Source organism: Tiliqua scincoides, chromosome 4 (assembly GCF_035046505.1).
Source record: "Tiliqua scincoides isolate rTilSci1 chromosome 4, rTilSci1.hap2, whole genome shotgun sequence".
Taxonomy (NCBI): Eukaryota; Metazoa; Chordata; class Lepidosauria; order Squamata; family Scincidae; genus Tiliqua; species Tiliqua scincoides.
In genome coordinates, this window is record NC_089824.1 from 182,198,605 (window position 1) to 182,224,505 (window position 25,901).

Sequence of the window (25,901 nt, forward strand, 5' to 3'; positions counted from 1 at the left end):
AGACACACATCTATAAGTCGATTCCACACATAAGCCGAGGGCAGGCTTTGATTAAAAATCATGGGATTTTATATGACCCTTGGATAAGTCGGGGGTTAAACTTAGGGGGATGTCTGAGTCTGACTAATTTTGTCTGATTTCACCCGAGCCAGATTCTGAAAAATAACCTACCAGTAAATGTTACCTAAGAACTGTACAGTCACTAATTTATTAAAAACATAGTATTAAAAACACAGTATACATACATAGTATGTATACATCTATACATACATGTATACATACATAGTATGTATACATACACACACACACTATTTTTAATACTGCTTTTGCCTTTTAATACTATTTTTGACTATTTTTAAAAATAGTCTCTAATTTATTAAAAACTATGATCTATCTCATAGATCATAAGATACATTTTTAATCACTAATTTTTAAAATTGTACTCTTAACAACCATTTGTAAACATTATCAAAGTAAGGCCACAATCCCATCCACACTTTCCTGGGAGTAAATGGGACTTTAATGGAACTTACTTCTGAGTAGACAACAACAACAACAACAACAACAACAACAAGGTATTTATATATCGCCTTTCTGGTCATCGGATTACTCCTCTGACTTTATTCAAGGCGGTTTACATAGGCAGGCGTTTCTGAATCTCTCAAGGGGATTTTTACAACCATAGAGGTTCTCTCTTTCAAGAACCAATCACATTTCAGAATGGATCGTCCTGGTTTGGTCTCACTTCTGGCCTCCAGCTCTCCTACGCAGGCTGACAAGCAGCTCCATCTCTCACATGGAGGGCAGCCAAGACGCTTCTTGCTCACACCAAGAGCAGGTGGAATCACTCAGCTGGGCTTGTCAGCTGCTTCAAGGTCTCGCCATTCTCAGGCATTCTGGGAGCTGCCGGTGTCTTCGAACTGGCGACCTTCTGATGGGAGGCTCTACCCTCTAGACCAGATCTCCTGCCTAGGATTGGGCTCTAAGTACACTGGAAACAGCATACCAGTAGAACCATTAATGAAATCCTCCTTTAAAGTGCCTGGTGCCTTAAGCCAAAGGCTCTACATAGAACACACAACATAGAACACACAACTGAGAGTGTGCAATTCAGTTTGCAGTAGAGAGACACGCAACAAAGAGTGACTGAGCAAGTGCAGCTGCACATAGTTGCACCTGATGTACTTGGAAGTAGACCCTCTGTGGAAGAAGGGCAGCGGGGCCTCATGGGGAGTTCCTGGCAGCTACACCTCCTGCCAGCCTGCACCCAGCCGCTCCCCTCATTGCTCCTGGAGCCGGAGGAGCCAGGGCATGTGGGGCAGTCACCCAGGCAGACGGAGGGGGCCATTTGCAACTGGGTGGGGGGGACTTAGTAGGACGATGGGCAGCTATGCCTCCCCCCAGCCTGGAGCCTCGGAGGAGCCCCAGAGGGGGCAAGGCATGAGAGGGCAGCCTACCAGCGATGCTCCCTCTCACAGCCCTCCATCTGCACTCCCTGCCACAGCCCCACTGCCTGCAGGGGCAGGGAGTGGAGCGGGCATGTCCTGGCTACTGCTGCCGCTCGCCGGACCAATGGAGAGCAGGGAGCACTCGGCCAGCAGGCTACGGCCAGCAGGGAGGGAGGCTCTGGGGAGCACCTGGCAGGGAGCAGCACAGGATGATCCCCGTGCGCTCTCTGCCCTCCGTTGGTCTGGCGGTGGCAGTGGCAGCCAGGACGCCCCTGCTGGCGGCAGGACTGTGGCGGGGTGTGTGCGTGGAGGGCTCTGAGAGGGTGTGGGGGAGTGTCAGCAGGCAGGCTGACCCCCATGCCCTGCCTCCTCCCAGGTTCCAGGCGTGACGGGCAGGGTGCAGGCTGCCCATCCTCCTACCAAGCCCCCCCCCCCGTGCAAATGGCCCCCTGCCCCCTCCGCCCGCTGGGTGACTGCGGAGATAAGACAAGGGGGCGTCGCCACATAGGCGAGTATCTACGGTATTTTTTGCAAATCTGAAATTCCTGCCATCACCACAGATGTAATGCTAAAGGCAGAGCTTGCAAGTCACCTGCTATCACCTCAAAGACAATTGGTTTCTATGATGATAATTCACATTTAGCTGTGAGACACTAAGTGCTGCGTAATCTTGTAGTGACCCAGGGGTGACCCTTGTAGTGATACCGTTGAGAGCAATGCTGAAAAAAAGGGTGGAAGAATGCTTATCTAGTCAGAATGGCAAGAAAATCCAAAACGAGTCCAGGATGAGGGGCTCCAAAGGCCATTTTCACTGTGGAGATGTTTTAAATCAGTGTTTCTCAACTAGTGGTATGGGTACCACAGTGGTACTTGGTATCTGGTGGTATTCGCAGGATCCGTGGACCCCTGCTGCCCAGCACAAGACCAGGAACAGAACACAACAAAGTCCCTGTACTGGAACAGGCAAGCCAAGAGGCTTGGACTTTATCCAGCGTAGTATAGTGGCCCAAAGCGGCTCAGCCAGAAGCAAGAGGAAACTTCTCCCCTTACCTCCTGGTAAAATGGGTCTTCTCAGACTTGCGCCACTTCCTGAGGTGGCGCAAGTCTGAGGAGAGTGGAGCGACCTGAATGGGGGCTGGGATGCGGCATAACTGTCAGCTCCCAGTCCCGCCTCACGCTCCCCACCTGCCCCCAGGGCCACCCATCACCTGCCCTCCCCCTGCCCAGGAACACTTCCCTGCTGCCTCCTCCTCGCCCGCCCCAGGGCCTTGTGTCGGCCCAGCCGGGCCGATGCAAGGCTTATGGAGTAAGCCACCATGAAGGCTAGATTCAGCCTCTGTGTGCTGGCGTACCTCTGTGCACCAGCACGGCTTACTACTGAAGAGGCACAAATGTGCTTTACAGCATGTTTGCGACCCTCCTGGTCTGGTGCAAGGAATTTGCGCCAGCCCATAGGCGCCTCTGGATTGCACCCAAACAGTGGTAGGAGGATTAGCTTGGTGGGCAGAGTTCCAAAGTATGCTTTTCCACACTTAAAAAAGTCCTCTTGTCCACCCTGAATCTCTTATTGGTGTTTGTCACATCACATCTGGCCCACCAACCCAGTAATTGGTGATGATGTCATCATCAGTTACTTTTAGTGGTACTTCAAATAGGTGGACCATGTGAAATGGTACAGTGGAGGACAAACACTGTTATAAATCTTTCCCTGAATAATCCAATTCTCATTAGCCAAGACAGGATATTGCAATACAAATCAACTATAGGCCTGCTCTAACTACATTTTTATTTATTACATTTACATCCCACCTTTCTTCCATGCAGGAACTCAAGGCAGTGACCACAAAGTTCTAAGACAGTCTCTCAGCTTCAGCTAGGTAGCCGCGTCTATAAAACTTCACACTGTTATGTATATTTTCTGTGGTTTCTCCTCTTTCTACAGAACTGAAGTTCAATGAGAATCATTTCATGAGCTTCTCAAAGTGTACAAAGAGCCCCATCAAACCACATTTGCAGAGAGGAACACCACTTTATTAAACACTTGGAGAGCTGGCTGAAGAACTAATTCTCACAAGACTAAATTCATACAAACAGGAAATGAGAAATGAAACAAGAAAACTAGGGAAAAGTCTGTTGCAACTTGGGACCTCAATGTGGCATCAGAGTTTAAGGCATTGAGAGCAAAACGAAGAGGTGAAGAACTTCTGGTGACCCTAAAGTTGCAGTAAGAGGATGGCTACTTCCTACACAGCACTCATTAGACACATTCTAGCACGGTAGAGACCATGATGGGTGAATTGGAGACAATGCTTTATAAAAAGAACAGACAAAATACAAGGTGATGATGAGCCATACCAACTTCACTCAGCCATCGTTCAAAATCTGCAGTCTCTCTGTTCTTACAAAACCACGCTCATTCTTAATTTAACTGTCAAGTGCTTATTCATTTTCCTGGTACATAATCCAGGATTTAGTGCATACAAGGAAAAGCAGTTAAAAAAAAATAAACATTCACACAGGCACACACGTACACATTAAGACCTAACATTCTGGTGCTACCTGAATTAGAGCTGGACTGAGTATGTTAGGCAGACTTGAAGTCTCTATCAGTGGAAGGACAGAGGAACTATCTAATGATACTCCCCTCTGATCCTCAATGTGTGAAGGGTTCCCCGAAGCACCAGCTGTGGAGAATTCTGCATACTATCTGGTTTCCTTTCTCAAGGTGTGGTTCTTCCAAAAGCGATGCTTGTAGAAGTGATTTGCGTACAACATGTTTCATGGAAACCATCTCCTCTTCCCTTCCCTCACCCAATCCATCTATGGCAAACATCTGTTTTGCCTTTCCCAAGCTCTCCTTTCGGGCAGATTAGTTTTGGCAAAGGACATGACAAGTGTTGAGGACTCAAACCCATACTGCTGTGTTAAAATCAAACCCTGACTGAGTGTGGTCTATTGTGTTGTGGATCTTCTTGGCACAATGTTTGGCCTTTGCCTTGCTCGTTTCCTTCTTTTGGCACCTTTCTGCTTTGTCGTGAGAGTTTGGTAAGTTTCCGTGGACTGGGAAGTAAAAGGTCCCCTTCTGCTTGTTGACTTTTTTGGGCCTTTTCAAGATTTCAGCCTCTTTGTCTTCCGTCAGCAACCAGCAAGGTTTCTCCTTGAGCAACCTGTCTCGATCTGGTCGGACACTCCTTAAGAACTTCTTGAATATGTTGGCCGTGAGGGAAAACTTTCGGTAGAACTCCTGGGACTTGCTGCCTGATAGGGTTGTCTCATTCTTTTCTGCCTTTTTGTCTATCTCAGGCAAATCCAACCAGTTCCCAACTAAATCAGCAAAGATGTTGTCACCCAAGACCAGAGGCTGTCGGTTCCTGCTTTGAGACATTAGTGAGGAAGTCCAATCGTTGCTCTCGTCAGAGAACTGACAGTCTCTGCACCCTGATTTACTCTCGGACAAGCTGCTGGTGTCTTGGGAAAACCAACTTCTAGCCATGAGCTCACTGGATGAATCAAAGGTCCTCGGTGAATGGTACTCTGCTGTGCTCATTGTTGATGAAGGTCCACTGGCATGGTAGTAGTCCTCACTGCTAATGCTACTAAGGGATGAGGTCATGTGCCCATGGCTACTATCTGGCAAAGCAATATGGTACAATGGGCTGGTGGACTGTGACACCTGAGCAGAGCACAAAAAGGCCGAAGAGCTGCAATCCTCCAAAGAGCTCTTCCCCAGCCATTTCTCATTTTGCCTGCTGGCTTCACGCCTTGCCCTTGGCACTTCTTTACTGTTCTGACAATACTGATGCTGGCCAAGACCTGAAACTTGGTTTGGATTGCTTGAAATCTCCAGCTGTTCCAAGGCTGTCTGGACCTGGAGTAGTTTCAGCTCTTGCAGGGCACCCATCATGCAGTTCATCTGTTCATGCAGACCGTCCCCGACCTCCTTCATGGATAACTGTTGGGAGAAGAAAAGATGATATAAAATGAGAATGCCAGAGGCAGGTTTCATTGTTACAACAAAAAGAGAAGCAAACTCTTGTTCTTGCCCATTCCTAAGTCTAGCTTTTCTTTCTGATATTTTTTAAAGGATCTACTCTACAGCCACAATAGCGCTTCATATGCATCTAGTCACAGATAAAGTTTTTATTTTGTAAAATCCGTTTGTAAATGATAACAACATAAGACTCAGAGTACATATCTGAAAGGATTTCATTGCTGTACTCCTACCTTTCTGGATTGCATTGCTCTCTGGAAAATGTAAGACTTCATCCATTTTAATATATTCCCCAGTGTGTCCAATGAATCACATTTTTAGTACTACTCAGTCTCATCCATAATGCCTGTTACAGTTAATGAGGAAGTAGCGCTCAGCCTTCATGGCCAAGCATTTATGGCATTGACACCTCCGCTCCTTTTCTGCTTTCACACACACATTTGATTAAGCATTCAATTTAGAAAAAGACAGGAAAAATTATCTCGATTACCCCTGCAATATTGGCCTAGTACTCAAAGACAGCAGACGAAGCAGTAAACCAGAGGCTGAACTGTACCACTTGCAAACTTACTTAATTATATGTTCCTCCATACATAAAAATTCCCTGCAGTCTAAAAAAAATAGCTGTAAGGGAAGGGCTAGGCTAGAACCCTTCTTCCTGACATACTAGTTTTCTATTAGCAGGGAAAGTGTTCGTATGAAGGGTATTCAATGATGATGTGAACCTCCACCTAGGTCAGAAATGATCCAGACACAGATTGATCTCCTGCTTGTGAGAACTAGGCCATGGGTTGTAATGCTGACATTCAGAAATATAAAACAAAATTAGAAAGTAAAACAGCTATCACTTCTTTAAAAAAATGAAAAGATAATTTCTGCTTCCAAGCTAGTCCCAGAATTAGCATGCCTTTTTTTGCTATCTATATGCCATGTTAAACATGCCAGCTATTTTCTCCAGCTTCTAAATTCTCCCCTCTGCCCTTTCACTGTCCACTTTTTTCTGAAATGGGAACCAGATCCCATTCCCAAAGCGGCACCATAAAACAAATGGGCCATGCTTCCTAACAGCTGCCACGATTCACTCCTTTCTCACTTTGCAGGGCTAAAGGCAAAGATGGACGTCTTTGATGTATTGGGGTTTGCAGACAGGGCTCACAAAGACATAGAAAGAGCCTGTATCTGCATGTCTGTTATCATCATACAATTGTTCAAACGCTCACTGCAATCTCTTTGGGAGCTCTCTCTCTCTCTCCCCTTTATTCTGCAGCTGTCCCTTTAACACCTGTGTGCATGGCTGGCAATGATGTCCTCATGCATTATCTGCCATCATTTCGCTACATTAGCTCGGCTGCCTACCGTTCGCTGTTTCCTTGGGAGCCACGAAGGCAAAATCTCACCCGGCTGAAAAGACGGCTGTTGTGCAGAAACCAAAAACTACTACGTGCAACCACAAACATGCAAAAAACCGCTCCAATAACTCAGGTTCCAAAACAGACATTGAGAAATACTTTACAGCTGAAGCAGAAATGAATCTGCCTACTAGAATGAGAACTAGTAATAGGGGTCAGGTTTAAGAAGAGGGTACTTCCCTAACTTCTGATTACATTTACAAATCTCTCTTTGGCTAGTTTTTTAGTAAAATCCAAAGAAAGCTATATTGATGTCTGCACAAGGAATCGCCATATTCCTGTAATAGAACAGCTCTTATGTTCCCCATATGCAGCACCTCCAGGGGGCCCATCTGTTCTCTAAGCCTCCGAGAAAACTATCACCTTACCTCTTTCCAGATTTGCTGTAATGCCTCTCGTACTAACCTTCCCTGCCTTATTAATGGAAGCCCCTTTTTATCTGGCTTTGCAAACAGCTTGGGCCCTCATTGGACACTTCCCATCAAATCCCCTCGCAGGCCAAGTGGTGTAATCAAGCAAAGATGACTGACAAAGGGTCCCGGAGTAATGACTGGAGCTGATCGGAAAGTCAGCATATGCTGAATGGCTGCGCTGCTCACTTCATTGATTCAATTAACTCCACGATGAGGGGGAGAGGGAAGGAGCGGGGTATAATCACAATGCATGCCTCGTGTGACAAGGACCTATTAGGAATTATTAATATTTCAGAGGCACCAGTCCCAGTTTCCATCTCGGGAAACTCGAGTGCAAAACAGCACAATGACAAGGTTCTGAACTGGATCTGATCCCTTCGCCACAAGGACCTGGGTTTCATTTTCAGTCAGGGGAAATGGCCTTTCCTACATCTTTCTGGGAAGACAATAATACATGCAATCAAAATAGTTCTTATTATGTGAACTGCACATGTATGGCTCTGCTTTTACCACTGCTTGTTCAATTAACATAGACATGGACTCTGGAGGTCTTGAGGTCTGCCAGTCAAGGCAGACAGTCAGGGCCTATAGACTATTGTTTGGGCTAAAAAAAAATTGCTATTTAAATCCTTATAAGAATGATTTTGATTGCATGGCATAGATTGGAAGGGACAATTTAAATTCTGCAGGCAGGTCCTGTTGATTTTATCCTTGTACACTACCTGGTCATGTTATATCACTGTTCTTTATTACTGTTATATACCATGGTTGTACATACAAAAGCGAGTTTGTTTTAAGTGTAAGTAAAATTATACATTTTGTCAGTTCCTGGAAGACTAAATATTTATGATGGCTTTTAAAAATACCTTTATTATCATTATTTTGATGAACACTTGCAGTTGTGATTAAAGTGATGCAAACAGTTCTACAGCCCTATAAATTTTCCATGGTGGCAACTGGTCATACGGAGCATTTGGAACGAACGCTACGGCAATTCATTCAAAAATCCACTGTTCTTACTAGATCACCCCTAACCTAACCAGAGGAAAATATAATAGGAGAGATCAACTTAACAATGGAACAGTTTGTTTAAGGAATCCAAGATCATTCTGAGAAAGGTGCTAGTAGCAATAGCATAGGAAAATTTCCTGCAAATATGCAAGGAGCTTGTCTCTTTGTCCAAGGAAGACTGATCTACTAATGTGTTGGAGGAGACCTTAATTATTTGACAAAATAGGTGCCACCTAGCATCCATACCACATCATCCAATGAACTCAGAACATTGTATTGTATTGGCAACCTTCAGTCTCGAAAGACTATGGTATCGCGCTCTGAAAGGTGGTTCTGGCACAGCGTCTAGTGTGGCTGAAAAGGCCAATCCGGGAGTGACAATCCCTTCCACACTGGGAGCAAGTGCAGTCTGTCCCTGGTCTGTCTCCCTGGCTATGGGCCTTCCTTCTTTGCCTCTTTGCCTCAGACTGTTGACAAAGTGTCTCTTCAAACTGGGAAAGGCCATGCTGCACAGCCTGCCTCCAAGCGGGCTGCTCAGAGGCCAGGGTTTCCCACTTGTTGAGGTCCATCCCTAAGGCCTTCAGATCCCTCTTGCAGATGTCCTTGTATCGCAGCTGTGGTCTACCTGTAGGGCGCTTTCCTTGCACGAGTTCTCCATAGAGGAGATCCTTTGGGATCCGGCCATCATCCATTCTCATGACATGACTGAGCCAACGCAGGCGTCTCTGTTTCAGCAGTGAATACATGCTAGGGATTCCAGCACGTTCCAGGACTGTGTTGTTTGGTTAAGATGAGAACCAAACTCAGAACAGAACTCAGTAACCAAACTCAGAACAAAAGCCCAATGAATTCAATAGGACTCACTCTCAAATAAGTGTGTCTAGGACAGGAGCCTTAGGCTGCAATCCTATGTCCATCTACTGAATGCAAAGGGACATGCTGCCAAGTAAACATGCAAAGGATTATGCTGCACATCCAGTTTTTCATTTGGACTTACTTTGAAAGCATGTTGATTTATTATATAATCCCATCTTAGCCTGCAGTGCAGCAAAAAGCCTCAGAGAGAGAATCCGCATGATGCTGTTCGAGGTGCTCTCAGCAGAAGTTACGCAAGGGGCGTTACATAACCCACCCTGCAGGATGTCTAAAGGCGCGAGGTCTTGCGTTTATCCCATTGCAGGGAGACCATGTGGAGAAACCTGCTAAAACATCCCGGTGGGCTGCACAGGAAATCAGAACGATAACTAACTAACAAAGGGTTCAGAAACATGACTTTGTTGTTGTTGTTTTCAACCAGCAGACTACAGGACTACACTAATGGTTCAATCCTAAATGGGGCTTATGCCACCAGAACAAGCGTTCCAATGGCGTAAGGCCCTTTATGGATTACTCCTTCCCACATAAATGTACCCAATTGCTCAGGCCTTCATCAGAGGTCCCAATTTAGCTTTCCTCACATCTATCTGAGGTGCAGCAGGTGGCCAAGGTGCGCAGGGTCTTTTGTGGGTGTTATCTAAGCTTTAGAATTCCCTTTTGTGGAACGTCTAGTAGCACAAAGGAGGTGAAGACATAAAAATGGAACCAGAGGTGTGGTGGACCAGTATCATCAAGCACACCAGTCACGCTGCTGCCCCCTCCGCCCTACCCCCTCTGCCCTGGAAGTAACTGCGGTGATGTGATGAGGTTACTTCACCGCAATTACTTCTGGAACACTCGCCTGCTTTGGAAGAGGCAGCCAGCCTGGCTCTGATCGAAAGCACTGAGAATGACTGAGGGGGCGGGCAGGAGAACTTGTTCACCCCCACAGCCATTCTTGGCATGGTTGTGTGCTGCTTAGAGCCAGGTTGGCCACTTCCTGAAGAAGCAGGCGGACTCACTCAGAACGGCTCTGCTGCAAGCAAAGCGGGCAGGACCTGCGGCAGCAGCATTGCTGCCCCATGGAGTGAGGAGGAGTCACAGCATCCCTGTGACCCTCCCTCAGTGACACAACTGAGTGGAATGTGTAAACCCTTAGCTCCTCAGGGCACATTCATGTTTCATGGTTTTTGAGAAATCCCTCACAATCAGCATCTACAGCCCAGGTGTTCTTAGTGGGTCTTAATGTCAGCCATTCTTTGTCCAGCAGATTACTTGTTTGCAGCCCAGGATGGTCAGTGGATGGGATCTGATGATTAGGAGACGTTGGGGAAATAGTTGGCAATCTCTCTGAACGTTTTCAATGGGAAAGCTAACAGCAATTGGAAGATATCATACTCTAACTCACTTAGCTAAAAGGGGGAGGGAACGATGTAGGCTGTCAGTGTGTGTGTGTGTGTGTGTGTGTGTGTGTGTGAGAGAGAGAGAGAGAGAGAGAGATGCAATTGCAAACAAAGCAATTCTTGGAACAGAAGCAGAGAAAAGGAGAGAAAGAACTCATGCAGGATGCTCTCTCTCTCTCTCTCTCTGGAAATATGATGTGGGGTATGGATCTGCTGCCTTGTAGGAGGGCCTGCTGATTGTCTCCACTTATGTTCTATTTGTATATTTGCAAATGGAACACCAGTTACAACATCTCCAATGCTCCTTCCTGCAAGAGAAACAAAACCTGAGTAGCACTGCCTCCAAAAACGTCTCGGTGCTCATGGAAGTGGAGATCACACCCCAAAATAGAAGACATAATTAAATGAAGAGCTGCATTAAAAAAAAAATTAGGTGAGCCTTATATAAACAGAGTCGTAAGTTACATAATGTACTCTGCAGACAGAATTCCCTGGAAGCCAACTGATGCAGTATAGATAATGGCATCTCCTGAAATTTTTAACAACCATACTTAACTACAGGAACATTTCCAGCCACTTAATCTGCAAATCTACACGTGGGGAAAACGCAACAATTCAGTGACATACTTTTCACTGGGAGAAGCCAAAGACTAAAAGCACTAAACCAAGGTCTATGATAGTGCATTTCAAACCTTGGTCTGATCTTTCCCAGAATATATTTTCTGTAAATTATCAAGGAACAGACAAGGGATTTTTGTAATGAAAACAGGGTCCTTACTTTTTTTGCACTGGGAAATTAATATACATGTATACAAGCTCCTCCTCTTCCAACAGTGCAAGTCTATGTAGGTTTACTCAGAAATAAGTCCCACTGCATTCAATGGAATTTACTCCCAGGGTAAGCATGCATAGGACTGAAGTCCATAACAGTGGCTTGGACAGTTATTTACTTTTTGACTTTTTCAGGTAAGTTGGCTTTGGGCAACTTTGACATTGTATAGATAACAGCAACATGGTCAGTTACTGGGGATGAAGGAACAGGATCTGCAAGATAAATCTCACTGTGCCCCCTGACACAGTTAGAGCTTTATTTATTTATTCTTTATTTTTCAGATTGTTATATTACCCTTCCTCCAATGAGTATAAGTGGTGTATAAGGTTCCTTCCCTCCTTTTGTCTTCACGACAACCCTATGACATAGATGAGGCTGAGAAATAGTTACTGGCCCAAGGTAACACAGGAAGCTTCATGGCCGAGCAGGGATTTGAACCTGGATCTTCCAGGTCCAAGTCAAACACCCAAACCACTACACAATCCTGGCTCTCTTAGAAAAACAATAACAGCATGAGGCTTCAAAATCAAGCAGGCCTGTATCATAAATTCCTCCAAAATACATCCACTCTGCAATCCCAAGCATGACAGAAACTACTGCCCTGGAGGAGAGGTTGAGGTGACACCTCATCAGTCTTTTCTCATCTTAACCAAACATGTCAAGTTTTTGGAAATGAGTATAAAGGAGAACTCATCTGCTGTACACGGAATTCCTGTCTTCACCTATCTATCTTTGTAGCCGCCTGAGTTTGCAATGCTTCCCTGGACGCCAATCCCCTGGAGTCAAATTTATTTCTGTATCTAGCTTGTCACCACATCTGCACTGTCTGGGACCGGGATAATATTTAGGTACAGGCTGAGGCAAAGCATGAAGTGATAACACAGCCCAGCTGAATGAGAGGCCAAAAGAAGCTTTTCATAATTGGAAGGAAGACAGATGTCCAGGCCGTGGGTAAAAGTGGCGCTGGAAGAGGAAGTTATTGGTCAGTGAAACCCTGAGAACAGGAAAGAGGGGACTGCCGTAGCAGCTCTTCATAATGAGAAGGAAACAAAACCTGCAATGAACAATATTTGGATTATCGGAAGAGGATGCTAGAGTCAACACAAAAAGGACTGCAGAGAAATGACATCATTCCCTTCGGGCACTTGTTTTGGTCTCTTTTTTAATGGAAGGATGGGCACAGGTGTTCATATTCAAGCAATCTTCCCTGAAGTATGCATAGCACAATTGGGGGGGGGGGGAAATGAATGACAAAATGGAGATCCATTATGAAGTTCTTGGGTGCAAGCCCCTCTGAAGTGAAGAGAGAGAGAGAGAGAGAGAGAGAGAGAGGTCTCCCTGTAGATTTGATGCTGATTCTAGTCCACCAGCACTGATTTGGTACTCCAGCAGTACTAATGCAGTGGTAATATTCTTGTTGGCATCCTTCAGTCTCGGAAGACTATGGTGTCACGCTCTGAATGGTGGTTCTGGAACAGAGTGTCCTCTCCAGTGCGTGAAGCCTGGGTAAAGTAGGTATGGGGGATAGGCTGTTACCCATGCAGCAAATCCCCCCTCTCCACGTCACTGAAATGGTCCAATGGAAAGGCAGAGGCCAATACGGTTGGTTCCAGCGGCGTCGCAGGAGTTGCCAGAACATGACTGTGTTCAGCCACGAATTGCCTCAGGGACTCCGGCTCCAGATTTTGCCTCGAGGTTGACTCCTGAAGCCTCTTCCATAACTGGATGTAGCCACAAGGCAGTGGAGGTTTGGGATCAGAGTTTTCCTTCTCTCAGATGAGCTGCCTTCCCAGGCTGACGAGTCCCATATACCCAGTGGCTGTTTAGTCGCCTCTTACGACAAGTACAGCCAAACTGAGGGCCTATTCTTATCCCCCAGCCCCCAGGGTGGTAATAATACTACAGTATTACTATTATACATGTTTGGACTTTGAGCATTTAAGACCTCCTCTCAGCCATGGAACCAGAGGCCCTATCACCTGTGCCCGATCCCCGCAGCAGGGGCCTCCTCGAGAGTAAGTGCCTTCTAAGGAGTAGGGGCCTCCTCAGGAGCAAGAAGTAAGTCCTGCCTGGACCAGGCCCCTATACTGAGGGCCTCCTCGGGAGTAGAGCCCAAGATCGTCAGTCACATGGCTGGAAGGGGTGAGGCTGGCTGGGCTGGCTGCTGGGCTCATAAGGAACCCAGCAGGCAGAGGTCACTCCTCTCTTTGTGTCTGCAGCTCAGTGGACGGGGATGAACAACCGTACTAGGTGGGTACCTCTTCTGTACCGGACCTGAAAGGGGTCCTCAAGGCTCTGGTCCTGGGCATTGGGAACCAGACCTGAGAGCTCCAGGATTCCTCCAGGGTTCAAAATGGGCAAGAACCAACCCAATAGGGGAAGAAGCCCCACCTGTCTGATGCCAGCTTGAACGCCCCATGGGTGCCAAGTGCTAGCACCCTGGCAGCAGGAACGTCCAGGAGGGTGCCCTGGGGGAGGTTGCTGACACATGACCCGGGGTCACAAGCTCCAACCTATGAGCGGCTGTGGACCCCATTTGTACTGACTGGCCCGGGCACAGGCCTCAATGCACTGAACTCTTGGCAGCAGGTGGGAGCAACCAACCCTCCTGTGAGGAGGAACAGGAGGTACTCGTATTAGGGGCACCCTGTGACGTAACAGGGGCCCTATGAGTGTAAAGGCTTTTACGCAAGTAAACCGATCTAGCAAAACTGTCTGTCCTCAGTCTCTTCTATCCCTCCGGTGACCCCGACCGTCTGACACTAGGGTAAGCAACTCCTGACGGGCATCCCCCCAGGGGGAGGAGCCCCACGCCTCTGTAGACATCACAGGCCCCCAGTCACTTTATTTCAGAGGGGTTAACTTCACCTGTCTGGTTGTGGGCTATGAGAATCTGAGGGCCCAATCCTACCAATGTTCCAGTGCCAATGCAGCCATAAGGCAGTGTCGAGGTAAGGGGACAAATGATTCCCTTACCTTGAGGAGGTCTCTGTGACTGCCCCACCACCACAGGATGTAGTGCATGCCCTGTTGGCACAGCTGCATCAGTGCTGGAAAGTTGAGTAGAATTGGGCCCTAAAAGCTCAAGTCATTCTGACAGTGGGTATATACACTGACTGTGGGTATATAAAAAATCAGAAGCTTTCTCTGACAAGATGGAGATTGTGAACTCAGGCCCCCCAATGGGTTGATTCAATAGCATCAAACATTCCAAAACACAAGGTTACTATCTTCAGCTCTAGTGCAGATGGGCAAATATGTATTAAAGGACTCCTTTCCAAGTACAGAGAAAAAAGGCACAACACAGAGACTTATCACAAGTTCCAAGTTCTGCGTAGGAGCTAAACAAACACAACCAGCCTTTTAGTTCTGTTTGCAATCAGGTCAAGTAATATCAATTGGCAGGAAATCTGCACACCAGTTCCCTTGGAGGGCCTGCTGAAAACAGCATTCTCCCTGAAGAAATATGAAGAACCCAAAATATAATACAGTATAAATATTACACATATAGAAATATAATGAACCCCAAAATGAACATGAGGAACTACAGAAGTGAACAAGCGACTTTGAAAGGCCTTTCCGGATGATGCTTTGCAATGCAATGGCACAGTTGTTGCTCATGGATTCATTTTTGGCTGTTTTTATACAGTCATTGTCAGACTGCTTATGGACACTGTTGTGCCATGCAGTAGATCACGCGTTCCAAATAAATAACTAAACGCACTTCAGGGGATCAAGATCTCTTCTTCCTCATTTCTATTCTGAGGATATTGCATTTTCTAGGGCTTAAAACATTTGATTTCCATGATACTGCCAGTGTTCCACCAGCTTGGGCAATTCAATGCTCTCACACTTGCAGTTGTGATGGAATTGTGGAGGTGTCACAGGCACTGACTGGATAATGCTTGTGACATCCCTAGTGATGAGTTATATAAAGCAATTCTTCCTGTGTCCACTCCATTCTTTTAAGTATTTCACTAAAACGGAGTGTTGGGAGAGTTAGAACAGACAAAAGAAAATAGTTCTTTACTCAGCGTGTGGTTGGTCTGTGGAACTCCTTGCCACAGGATGTGGTGATGGCATCTGGCCTGGACGCCTTTAAAAGGGGATTGGAAAAGTTTCTGGAGGAAAAATCCATTTCGGGTTACAAGCCATGGTGTGTATGCGCAACCTCCTGATTTAAGAAATGGGCTATGTCAGAATGCCAGATGCAAGGGAGGGCACCAGGATGAGGTCTCTTGTTATCTGGTGTGCTCCCTGGGGCATTTGGTGGGCTGCTGTGAGTTACAGGAAGCTGGACTAGATGGGCCTATGGCCTGATGCAGTGGGGCTGTTCTTATGTTCTTAAGTATTAATGTTAGCTTACATTGTAATGTGCAACAGCTCAGTGGTAGGGAACATGCTTGGTATAAACAAGGTTCCAGGTTATGCTTCCAACAGCACAAGCCTATGCATGTTTACTCGGAAGTAAGTCCCACTGTGTTCAAAGGGGCTTACTCCAAGGAAAAATCTATATAGGATCGCACGCGGGCAGCCCAATCCTATTCAAATCCCTCCCCCCATCGCACCAATGCTGTGCAGCCTGTGTGGGCCATGCTGCATCCTATGAAGGAAGGATGACAGGCCCTCGAGGTAGAAGGACGTTTGTTCCTTTGCCCCAGGGCAAGCCCCTACTGCTGCTTTGGGTCTACTCAGACCTGCATGAGTTAAATAGCTGCCACAAGTCCAAGTGGATCCATGTTGGCAGATAAGTCCAGGAAGGGGGTAGAATACAGTGCGCACACCTGCCGCCTAGCTTACCCCCTCTGTTCACCCCCGCCCTCATCACTTTCCTCCCCCCCACCACATTATACCTGGGAAAGCTCTGTCTGAAATTCAAGAGATTCTCCTTGTGTAGACAGTACTAAGGAAGAGAGACCAACAGTGCAATCCAATGCATGTCTACTCAGACGTAAAGTTCACTGAGTTCAATCAGGCGTACTCCCAGGTAAATGTGCATAGGATTGTAGTCAAAGCCTCTAATCCTATGCACAAATCCCTTCACACTACAAGTTCCTCTGAATTTAAAGGGGCTTACTTCTGAGTAGGCATGCACCGTAACTATAACTGTACGGAAGCTTCATAAATACTAAAGACTGCTTCCCTGCTGTACTGTTTAAGTGTCAATTGCTCATGTAAGCTGTAAAGAAGGCAGCTGGGGGAGGGAACATCAGCAATTACCTGCCATTTTGTGAAAATGTTTATTTTTAGGACTGTTACACAGTGAAAGAACTCTAAGATGATGAACTGCATTAATTGTGATTGATTTATTAATCATTTACATCTGTGTGCATTTGCATTTGAATATCAACAATAGTTTGGAAGCCTGCTTTCCTTGTTTTTAATCAATGCCCACATGTGTTGCAGGGGGAAACATTTTCTCTCCCCATTTATTTCATCTAAATCCAATTTAAATGTAAGATTTTACAACATTTACATACCAAGTCAGAAGCTGGGTGCTGAAATCATCTAGTAACAAAACAAAATCAGGTAAAGACAATCAAAATGCAAAATGCAAGCTTGACAACACAATCCTATTGGGGATTGTCCTGTGATGGCAAACCTCACAATCTGCTGCTGTAAGTCTCAGTGTGGCGCCACAAATGGCACACTGCTATTTTGCACTAGAGATCCATCAGCACAATCAGCTGGAAGCTCCTTGTGTGCACCAGCCGCTCCCAGACACCTCACCAGAGCAAGTAAGGTGGCAGGTTAGAGGAAGAGTGGAGCATGGCGCAGGTCAAACCAGGGACAGTTTGGGGGAGGAACTCAGCAGAATAAGGAACATACAAAGATGCTATCGCCCCCTTCCTGGCCTGGCCCGGCCCTACCACCAGGTGTCTCCTCAGATTTACACTAGCAAAGAGCTGGCATAAGTCCAATGGATGTCAGGCAGCCTATGGGCAGGTAAGTTAAAAAGTTTTTTGCTTATCTTTCCTGGGCCGTCTGGTCACACACACCCCCATAGCATACAGCATGTGCTCCATTAGTGGCACTGAATACACTGGGCTGGTGGGGGATAGAACTGAGCAGTAAAATTATTTAAAATAGGAAATATGGGAGGGGGGGAACAATAACACAATATACGGCCAAGATACGAGATTTAACTTACTTAAATTCCACCAGCTGTTGGCTTGCTATGCATCTATGTTCAAAATAATTGAAATAATTTTAATCTGCCATGCAAGTAATCAGCAGCACCCTTGGAGTTGACCAAAAAGGTCTTAATTATTCATATGACCAATGTTCTAGCTCTGCTATTTGCTGGTAGTTCTTGAACCTTTTTTTGATAAAGCTGTGCAATCCCAGTCTTCAGTGCAGGAACACGTAACATCCTAAGATTTTTCTTTTTGCCGTAAAATAAAAAACAAACACGTGAACATACTATCATTATGCAGCAAGGCTAATTTCCCTGCAGCAAAGCTACTCCTTTTTCATTAGATTTACTTGTTAGTTGGTGTAGGGCTAATAGAGTCCTAGGAGGAAGACCGGGTTCACTTGCTTTTTAAAATAATCTGAAACGGGGGGGGGGATACCTGTGATGCAACCAGGTAGGTCTATGTGCAGGTTCACAATTCCCCTACACTGGATACACCTGCAGGAAGTGTACGTATATTCTCGATGTGACATGATTTGTGTTGCATCAAGAAAAAGGCCCAAGAAAATAATTCCTCTTCTATACTCTTATTGAGTGATTCAGAGCTAATAGTTTCAGACCTGTCTAGGACTCAGTGTGCCCTCGGTAATTCTTTGTAGCTTTGTCACAGACCAAAGGGAATTTAGCCAAAGGGTGCTAATCCCATTTCCCTGCAGGGTAATCCAGCAATGCTTTTACCTTTTAGCCATCTGAGTCAAAGGTATTTTAAGGTTGGCGCCACATGGATAAGCTACAAACCTCATTTTTGTGACCTAAGGGGGAATGGCTAAGGCAGGATAGCTGACTCAGCTCTCGTCCTGGCCTTATCTGTCTCAAGATGCAAGCAAGGCAACTACTGACACAAGTGCTACTGAGTATATACTGCCAAGCCACAATCCCTGACTAGTCTAGATCTCCCTTCACAAGTTCAAAAACCAACTCCTGCGGCTGGGGGGGAGGTAGTGCAGGGTGATGTCACAGCAAGAGAATGGTGTTAACATAGAATGCTGTCCATGACTGGAGGGCTGCATCTGCAAGGCTAGTCATATAGAAGGCAGAGAGGTTTATTGATTTATTCTGCAAATTTATATACCACCCTTCCTCCAAGATGCTCAGGATAGCTCCTCCCACTTCTTTTCATTATCACAACAACCTTGTGAAGTAGGTTAGACCAAGAGACTATGACTGGCCCAAAGTCACCCAATACACTTCATGGCTGAGCAATGTTTTGAACCTGGGATTTCCTAGGCCAAGTTCAGCTCTCTAACCATTGGTTACAAACCATTGGTCCAGACAGTTAAGCAGAACATAAATACGCAACGATGCAATGGAAGGGATGATGAGAAGTTGCCAGGTTGGAAAGGAGATTTCTACCTTTGCAAAATCCTAGATTTGGGAAGATTGTTCCTCCTTCTGGGTGGAAAGCTATTTGTTTTTACCCTGCCTTCCCACACAACAAAAGGGAACCCATGGCAGCTTACAAATATAAAATGCCATAAATACAATTAAAACAGAAGAGTATAAACATGATACAATAAGTACCATATAAATCAAAAGAACAAAAACGTTAATTAAAAGTTCAAGACTCAGTATAAAAGACAGCGGCAAGAACAGATATAACTGCCATCAAACCGCAGCATAAACAACCCTTTTTGTTACTCTTTGACGCTTTCTCTGGTTCTTTTCCAATCTATTCAGATCCTTTGAATCCCCATCGCATAATCCTGATTCTCCTCTGATAGGTATTTGTCTTGGAAAATATAACTTTTGAAATAGGCCATTGCTGATATTATCAGCGCAGTTCTGTGCCAGCAAAGCCTGGGGGTGGGGAACCTGCTGTCACTGAAATTGCTGCTGGCTGGCTATATTTGTAAATCAGTCTATTTGGATGTTAGTTTCGTTTGCGAGGATAAGAAATGCATTGGGTGAATTGGTCTAACGCTGTCATGGGTGCCACTTGAGTGTCACCCACAGTCAAGACTCGATCTGAAAGTATCTCTGAGCTGTGATCCTGATCCTTATGGAGAAATGTACTGTGATGAATAAAGAATTTCCTTAACAGTACCTATGTCTGTACCCCAGTACCTATGTAACAGTACCCCAGCCCTGGGGGCTGGGGGTAAGAATAGGCCCTCAGTTTGACTGTACTTGTCGTAAGAGGTGACTAAACAGCCACCGGGTAGATGGGACTCGTTAGCCTGGGAAGGCAGCTCATCGGAGAGAAGGAAAACTCTGATCCCAAACCTCCACTGCCTTGTGGCTACATCCAGTTACGGAAAAGGCTTCAGGAGTCAACCTCGAGGCAAAATCTGGAGCCGAAGTCCCTGAGGCAGTTCATGGCTGAACACAGTCACGTTCTGGCAACTCCTGCGACGCCGCTGGAACCAACCGTATTGGCCTCTGCCTTTCCATTGGACCATTTCAGCGATGTGGAGAGGGGGGATTTGCTGCCTGGGTAACAGTCTATCCTCCATATCTACCTTACCCAGGCTTCGCGCACTGGAGAGGACACTCTGTTCCAGAACACTATTCAGAGCGTGTCACCATAGTCTTCCGAGACTGAAGGATGCCAACAAGACTTATGTCTACTCTTGATTGCCCTTATTAGTCCCCATCTAGTCCATTAGTGACTCTTTATGCCATTGTTCAAGACTTCTTGTGCCAAGACATTTTTTCCTGTGGGTGACCCATGGTACACTTGTACAGAGGGCCCTCCTTATCTTCAGACTCATGTGGCTTCTAAGGCCTTCAGATCCCTCTTGCAGATGTCCTTGTAAAGTGCAAAATAGCAGTGTGGCCTGTGGCTGGAGGGCCTGAGAAGGCCTCCTGGATGTGACTGGAAGGCACTTTAGTTTTGCCAGCATGAACTGGAAATGCCTTCCAGTTGAGTCTGGGAGGCTCCTGAGGAGGCTGGGAGGCCATGCTTACCCTCTGGTGTGCTGGGTGTGGCCCCCAGGTAAGTAATCATAGCACCGCCCTCCCAGATTTCATTACCAGCTAAATTCGATATCTGTGTGTGGGGGGGGGTGTCCTGAAACGGTACTCCTGCGGATACTGAGGGCCCACTGTATGGCCTGTAGCTCCCTGTGATGGCTGCATAAATATATGGAGAATTTGAGTGGGTTACGTATGAGCACCACGTGGCTTGCGGATCTCGGCTCTTGAAGAAGCAACACTCGCATTCCCTTGCATAGATTCAAACGAATCTCTTTTTGGAGAAACCTCCAGCGGCCTGTAGAGATGGTCCAACAAGCCCTGCACTTGGGCCTCTTTGCAATTTACCACCATCCAAGCGGAAAAATAAAAGCAATACACCATTAATGATGGCAGCAAACATTTCTCACTGGTAGGTGAATTTAGCCAAAGATCTGAAAGGGCAGCGGTCTTCTGGTGCGTTTCGCGAGGTTCCGTGCCCAATGAAGAAAGCACTTCCTTTCCCCAGATTTTTCCCTCCCCCTGCTCCCATTCTGGACCATCAGCTTGTGAACCAGATTACCCTTCAGCTGTGAATTCTGCCAGCAGAGGCAGAGATGGTAACGGAGGTCAACAGGATAATACACATGACTATAGCTGCATTTACACACCATTGCCTCAGTGACTAATTGAGTTAACATCTAAATCTCACTGGAACGCCACCCAGACAGCCTCTCCTCGAGTAGACAACATGTGGGGCATTTTGCAAGGACGGTGATGCTAGTATACAGGCCAGGAGGCAGGGTGAAAAAAAAATAGAAGGAACTGTGTTGTCGCCATCATAAGGAATGCTCTGTTCCTATGAGATTGTTGCAATGTTAAGTACAGGGGGAAAAAATACTGCCAAGGACCTGGGGGCAGTAGAAGTTCACTTCACACAGTTGTTTTCAACACATAATTTAAAAATAGTTTTGGACAAAACCCCGAGGAATTTATTTCAAAGCAAGCACTAAGAAAGCAGGCTGGCTGCTTCAGAAACAGCAAAGCATCACACAAAGAAATATACATGTTTTGCAAAGTGGGGGGGAAGCACACCCTACTGGTAGGACAGTAGAGACTGGCACGAAAAAGGGCTTGCCAAAGCTTAGCCCCAGTACCTATTTTCAGCTTTGGCATCCCATTTGCCAAATCACCATAATCTGGAGCATTTCAGATAGCTGGACAGTGCCTCAGAGCATATACAAAGTATTATTCCTCACACTAGTGCTAGATGATCTGCCTACAAATTGAACTAGAGAGGCAAGGCAGATTCCAGGTCAGAGAGGGTACATTCCAGGGCAGATTGAAATCCTAGCATTTCTCATTTTACAAATTGACTGACCAGGTGTCAGTCAATGTTTCTCATGGATCTTCCTCTTTGATGAAAAGACCTGGTGACCTGCCCTCTTGCTTCTCTTGGACTGTCTGGCCCAACAGAGTGACCCAGTGAGCATCAAGCAATTGAAATTTGTCTTTTAAAATGGTTCTACGGGGCTAGACTAGGCATGGAATTAATCACATCATTGGCTTATGCCCATTCATGTTTTCAACAGTTAATAGCTGTGCAAGTAGTCAGCATCAGGCCTAAGTGCAGGAACGGGGCATTTAACCCTTTCTCCTTGTCCTGCTGGCATTTGCACTGATGATGCAGCTTCCCTCTCAAGCAAAAAGCAGCTGTTATTTACAGTTTTAAAAAAATGAGTATGCATGATTAATAACATCATGTCTAGATTGAGCTCAAGTCTGGGTTTCAACATGCTCATCTAGCAGAAAGCTCAGAAGGCAACTTATAAAGGGCTGTAGCTCATGGCAGAGAACATGCTTTTCAGGGAGAAAGTCCTAGCTTTAATCTCTGGCATCTCTGGGCAGGACTGTGAAAGACTCCCTAGAAAAATTTCTGCTAGTCAGTGGATCCCAAACTGTGTTCCATGGCACTCCAGCAAACTCACAGAGGCGCTACAGGATGTCCCCAGCAGACCAGCTTCTTCCCAGCTTGCTAGGCTGAGATAATGTGAAGTCTCACAAGATCTTGTGCAAATTCACTGCCGCAACAAGGGCTCTGTGACCATGGTACGTTTGGGAACCGCTGGTGTAGACAAGGCTAGACTAGCTCAACCAATAATCTGACTCAGTATAAAGCAGCGTCCTAAGCCCTGTTGAGTTCAGTGGAGCTTACTTCCTACTATGTATGCATATTAGCCTTTAGTTAGACCTGGGTTGATGTGAGCAGATCTTTTTTCACCCCATTTAGAGGTTCCACAGTAGTGGGGTGCAGATAAGAGTGAAGCAGGGAAGAAGGATGAAATTGAAATATCTTTGCTTATCTAAGTGTGACTGTGAATGAGTGTGAGGGGGATGAGAGGATGCTGTTTTAGGGTGCGATCTTATGTCCGCTTTTTCATAATTCCCAAGGACTGGCCAACAACTTGCTCCCATGAGAGCAGGACAGCCCTCTGCACTCTGGCACAGAAACAAACAACATGTGAATCCTGCTGTCACTGGCAAGAGCAGGACAATTACTGCCCTCAAAAAGGCAAACACTTGGGGAGGAAGCTCCTACCCCTTTCGGCTGGCAAGTGCTGCTGGGATACAAGCAAACACAAGCCTGTTGAAGGATTACCAGCAATGCAGGAGGAGGGAGTAGCACTGCCTTAAAGAAAGCCATGGTTTGCAGTGAACATGTGGTTACAAATCCTACATGACTTAAAGCCCCCAGATGTGACTCATGGATGCGTTTTCCCATGGAATAGCTGCACGTAGGTTGGGCCTCAGCTATTCAGTCTGACACATCCTATTATTGTTCATATTGATACAAAGATGTATTGATGCAAAGATACAGCATGCAGCAAAATACAACCCTGATGGGGAAAGATAAATGCTGATGATCCTCATTTGTATAGGAGTGATTTCATTATTGTTTTTATTTAAAAACCTTTCCTTTTACAGGCTGGTGCATGTTTACTTTCCGTATGAATAAAGTCAACTGTTGGAGGCAGATTCTCCTGCATGTGTCACAGCCTTCTGGGGCCAGACAGTAATGCATTACTGGGCCTTGTTGGTGGTAGGCTCCAGGCTGAACCAGCAAGAGGCCTTCATATCACAATATTGCCATACTTTGAAGCCTCTGCCCTAATTGGGCACTTGTAGATACAAATATGTCCTACAGTCTGTCACAGGTGCAAGTGATTCCTCTGCTTAATTTCTAAAGCCTTTGTAATGCCTTCCCTTACTTGCACCCTGAATCCACTGAGTCTGACTATGGTCTGGTTCAAATGATCCAACATTTGTTGGCTTGTGGATGTAAGCCTAACAGGCACCAAAGTGCACATTCCCAGCTGTGATCCCAATTTTCAAATCTTGGTGTGTAAGCCATAGCTCTGTGCTAGAGCTGAAGATATGGGGGAGGAGGTTCAAGATATGGCTCTTTAGGTTCATGTCTGCAATCCAACAAATTGTAGTTTGTTGGATTACCTGAATGTCTGCTGCACCTTCTCTTTTTGCTCCAGTCCATCCTCCTGTTAAGCCTACATCCTGCTCACTGTTCCTTCCCATTTGTACCACTTCAGCAACAGACAGAGGAGCATCTATGACTGACTATGCTTCTGACTCTGGTCTTGGCTTATCTCTGACCTGGTCTTCATCTGCTACTATTGAGAATGGACACCTAGACCCTTAACTCTCCATTCATTCCAGAATGCATCTTATTAGGTCTCAGTCTTGAACCTTCAACCACAAACAGCTGTAGGTGCTAGACAGAGGCCACTAGTATGTAACAGGCCACCCTACCCTTTTCCTCTCTCCATGGACCCACTCCAGTTAAATTGCTGGCATAGGTCTGAGGAGACCCATAGGTGATCAGGCAGTAAAACACAAAATATAATTAAAAAAATATTTTACTGAAATGAATTGTATTTTTATTTACCTCCCTGCTGGCTGTCCAACACCACCACCACCCCAACATTGGATGCAGCATGAAGTCTGGTCAGGAGGAGGGCAGGAGGTCTGGTCTAGAGGGTAGAGCCTCCGTCTGCCTGAAGATAACATCCACAAGGTCACCAGTTCGAGGCCACCAGCACCGTGCGACCTTGAAGCAGCTGACAAGCTGAAGCCGAGCTATTTCCATCTGCTCTGAGCGTGGGAGGATGGAGGCCAGAATGTGAAGCCAGATTGGAATGAAACACCTGAATGTAGTGGTTCTTGAAAGAAAGAACCTTCTTTCAATTGTAAAAATCCCTATTTAATAAGGGATTTAAATAAAAAAGCTTGCCTATGTAAACCGCCTTGAATAAAGTCTTGACTAAAGACCAAGAAAGGCGGTATATAAATACCTGTTATTATTATTATCATCATCATCATCATCATCATCATGAACTCCGTCAGTGTGGCTGCATCAGTGTGAATGGTGAATCAGTGTGAATCAGTGTGAATAAGTGGATGGGACAGTTAGGGTTCCATTCTTCACCCAAACCCTCACTGGCTCCATATAGCTGCCTGGAGATTGCCCGTCACCAATTAAAAGCATGACCCTGCTGAGGGTCAGAAATGACATCACTAAGCAGGAATTAATAACATTAAGCAGATGGTGGCCAGAAACAGGAACTTTGTTCTCACATAGAAACTCATCAGCTGCAAGTGACAGAAGAGAAAATGTGCAAATTTTGTTCATAAGTTCAAGATATGAGAAAGCCCAATTATAATGGGGGCCGGAGAAATTGTTTCCAAGGGCCACATCCAGGCCATGGGCCTTATGTTTGACACCCTGGTCTAGCAGTTATTATTACATCATAGCATCAAGTCACCTATAAAACAACTTCATTTGATGTCTCTAAAATGCGTTTCCTGGTAAATCCTTATAACCTCTGCCAGCAGGAAGTCGGGATTGGGGTGCTCGGCCCTTTCAGGCGGCATGAAAGCTGGGCCACTGTCTCACGCTTTCGGGCTGCTGCAACAAACGGGCAGATAGGCTTGCATCCATTGTTATCCAGTCAGGGTTACTCTTTGAGATAGCTGGAGACAGTCACTATTAAAAAGGAATTCCAAACTGGGTATGGGACATGGGTCTGTAGGGAATGGTGTGCTGCAATCTCTAATTGACATGGAAGAAATATTCAAGAAGTTGAATAGAATGCACACTGGAATGCACACCTGAAAAAAAAAATTGTGTCCAGGGAGAGCACTTTAATCAGTTCCGAAGCTAATTCCTGAGACATTTGAGTGACATGCTCATTCCTGGGGAGTGACATTCCTCTTGGCTGTTTGATGGCCTGACTTTTGCCAAGCCTCTGGGGCTCTTGCCGCCAGTCACAGTGTTGTGCAGTAAATCATACTACTGTCCAAAATCAGAGTTGACTATTTGTCAGTTTGGTTGGTGCTGGAGCTTATGCTGCCCGACTCCTCAGTGTTTGTGCAAAG

The 25,901-nt window shown here is 45.9% G+C and overlaps 1 protein-coding gene across 1 annotated transcript in view; it reads right to left on the reverse strand.

Moving 5' to 3' along the window:
* Window positions 1–4,353: 4,353 nt before the first annotated feature.
* INKA2 (inka box actin regulator 2) overlaps window positions 4,354–25,901 on the reverse strand; it is a 33,476-nt gene continuing 11,928 nt past the window's right edge. The window contains exon 2 of the mRNA XM_066622796.1: window positions 4,354–5,400. Coding sequence (XP_066478893.1) covers window positions 4,354–5,400 — 1,047 coding nt within the window. The remainder of the gene's footprint in view (window positions 5,401–25,901) is intronic.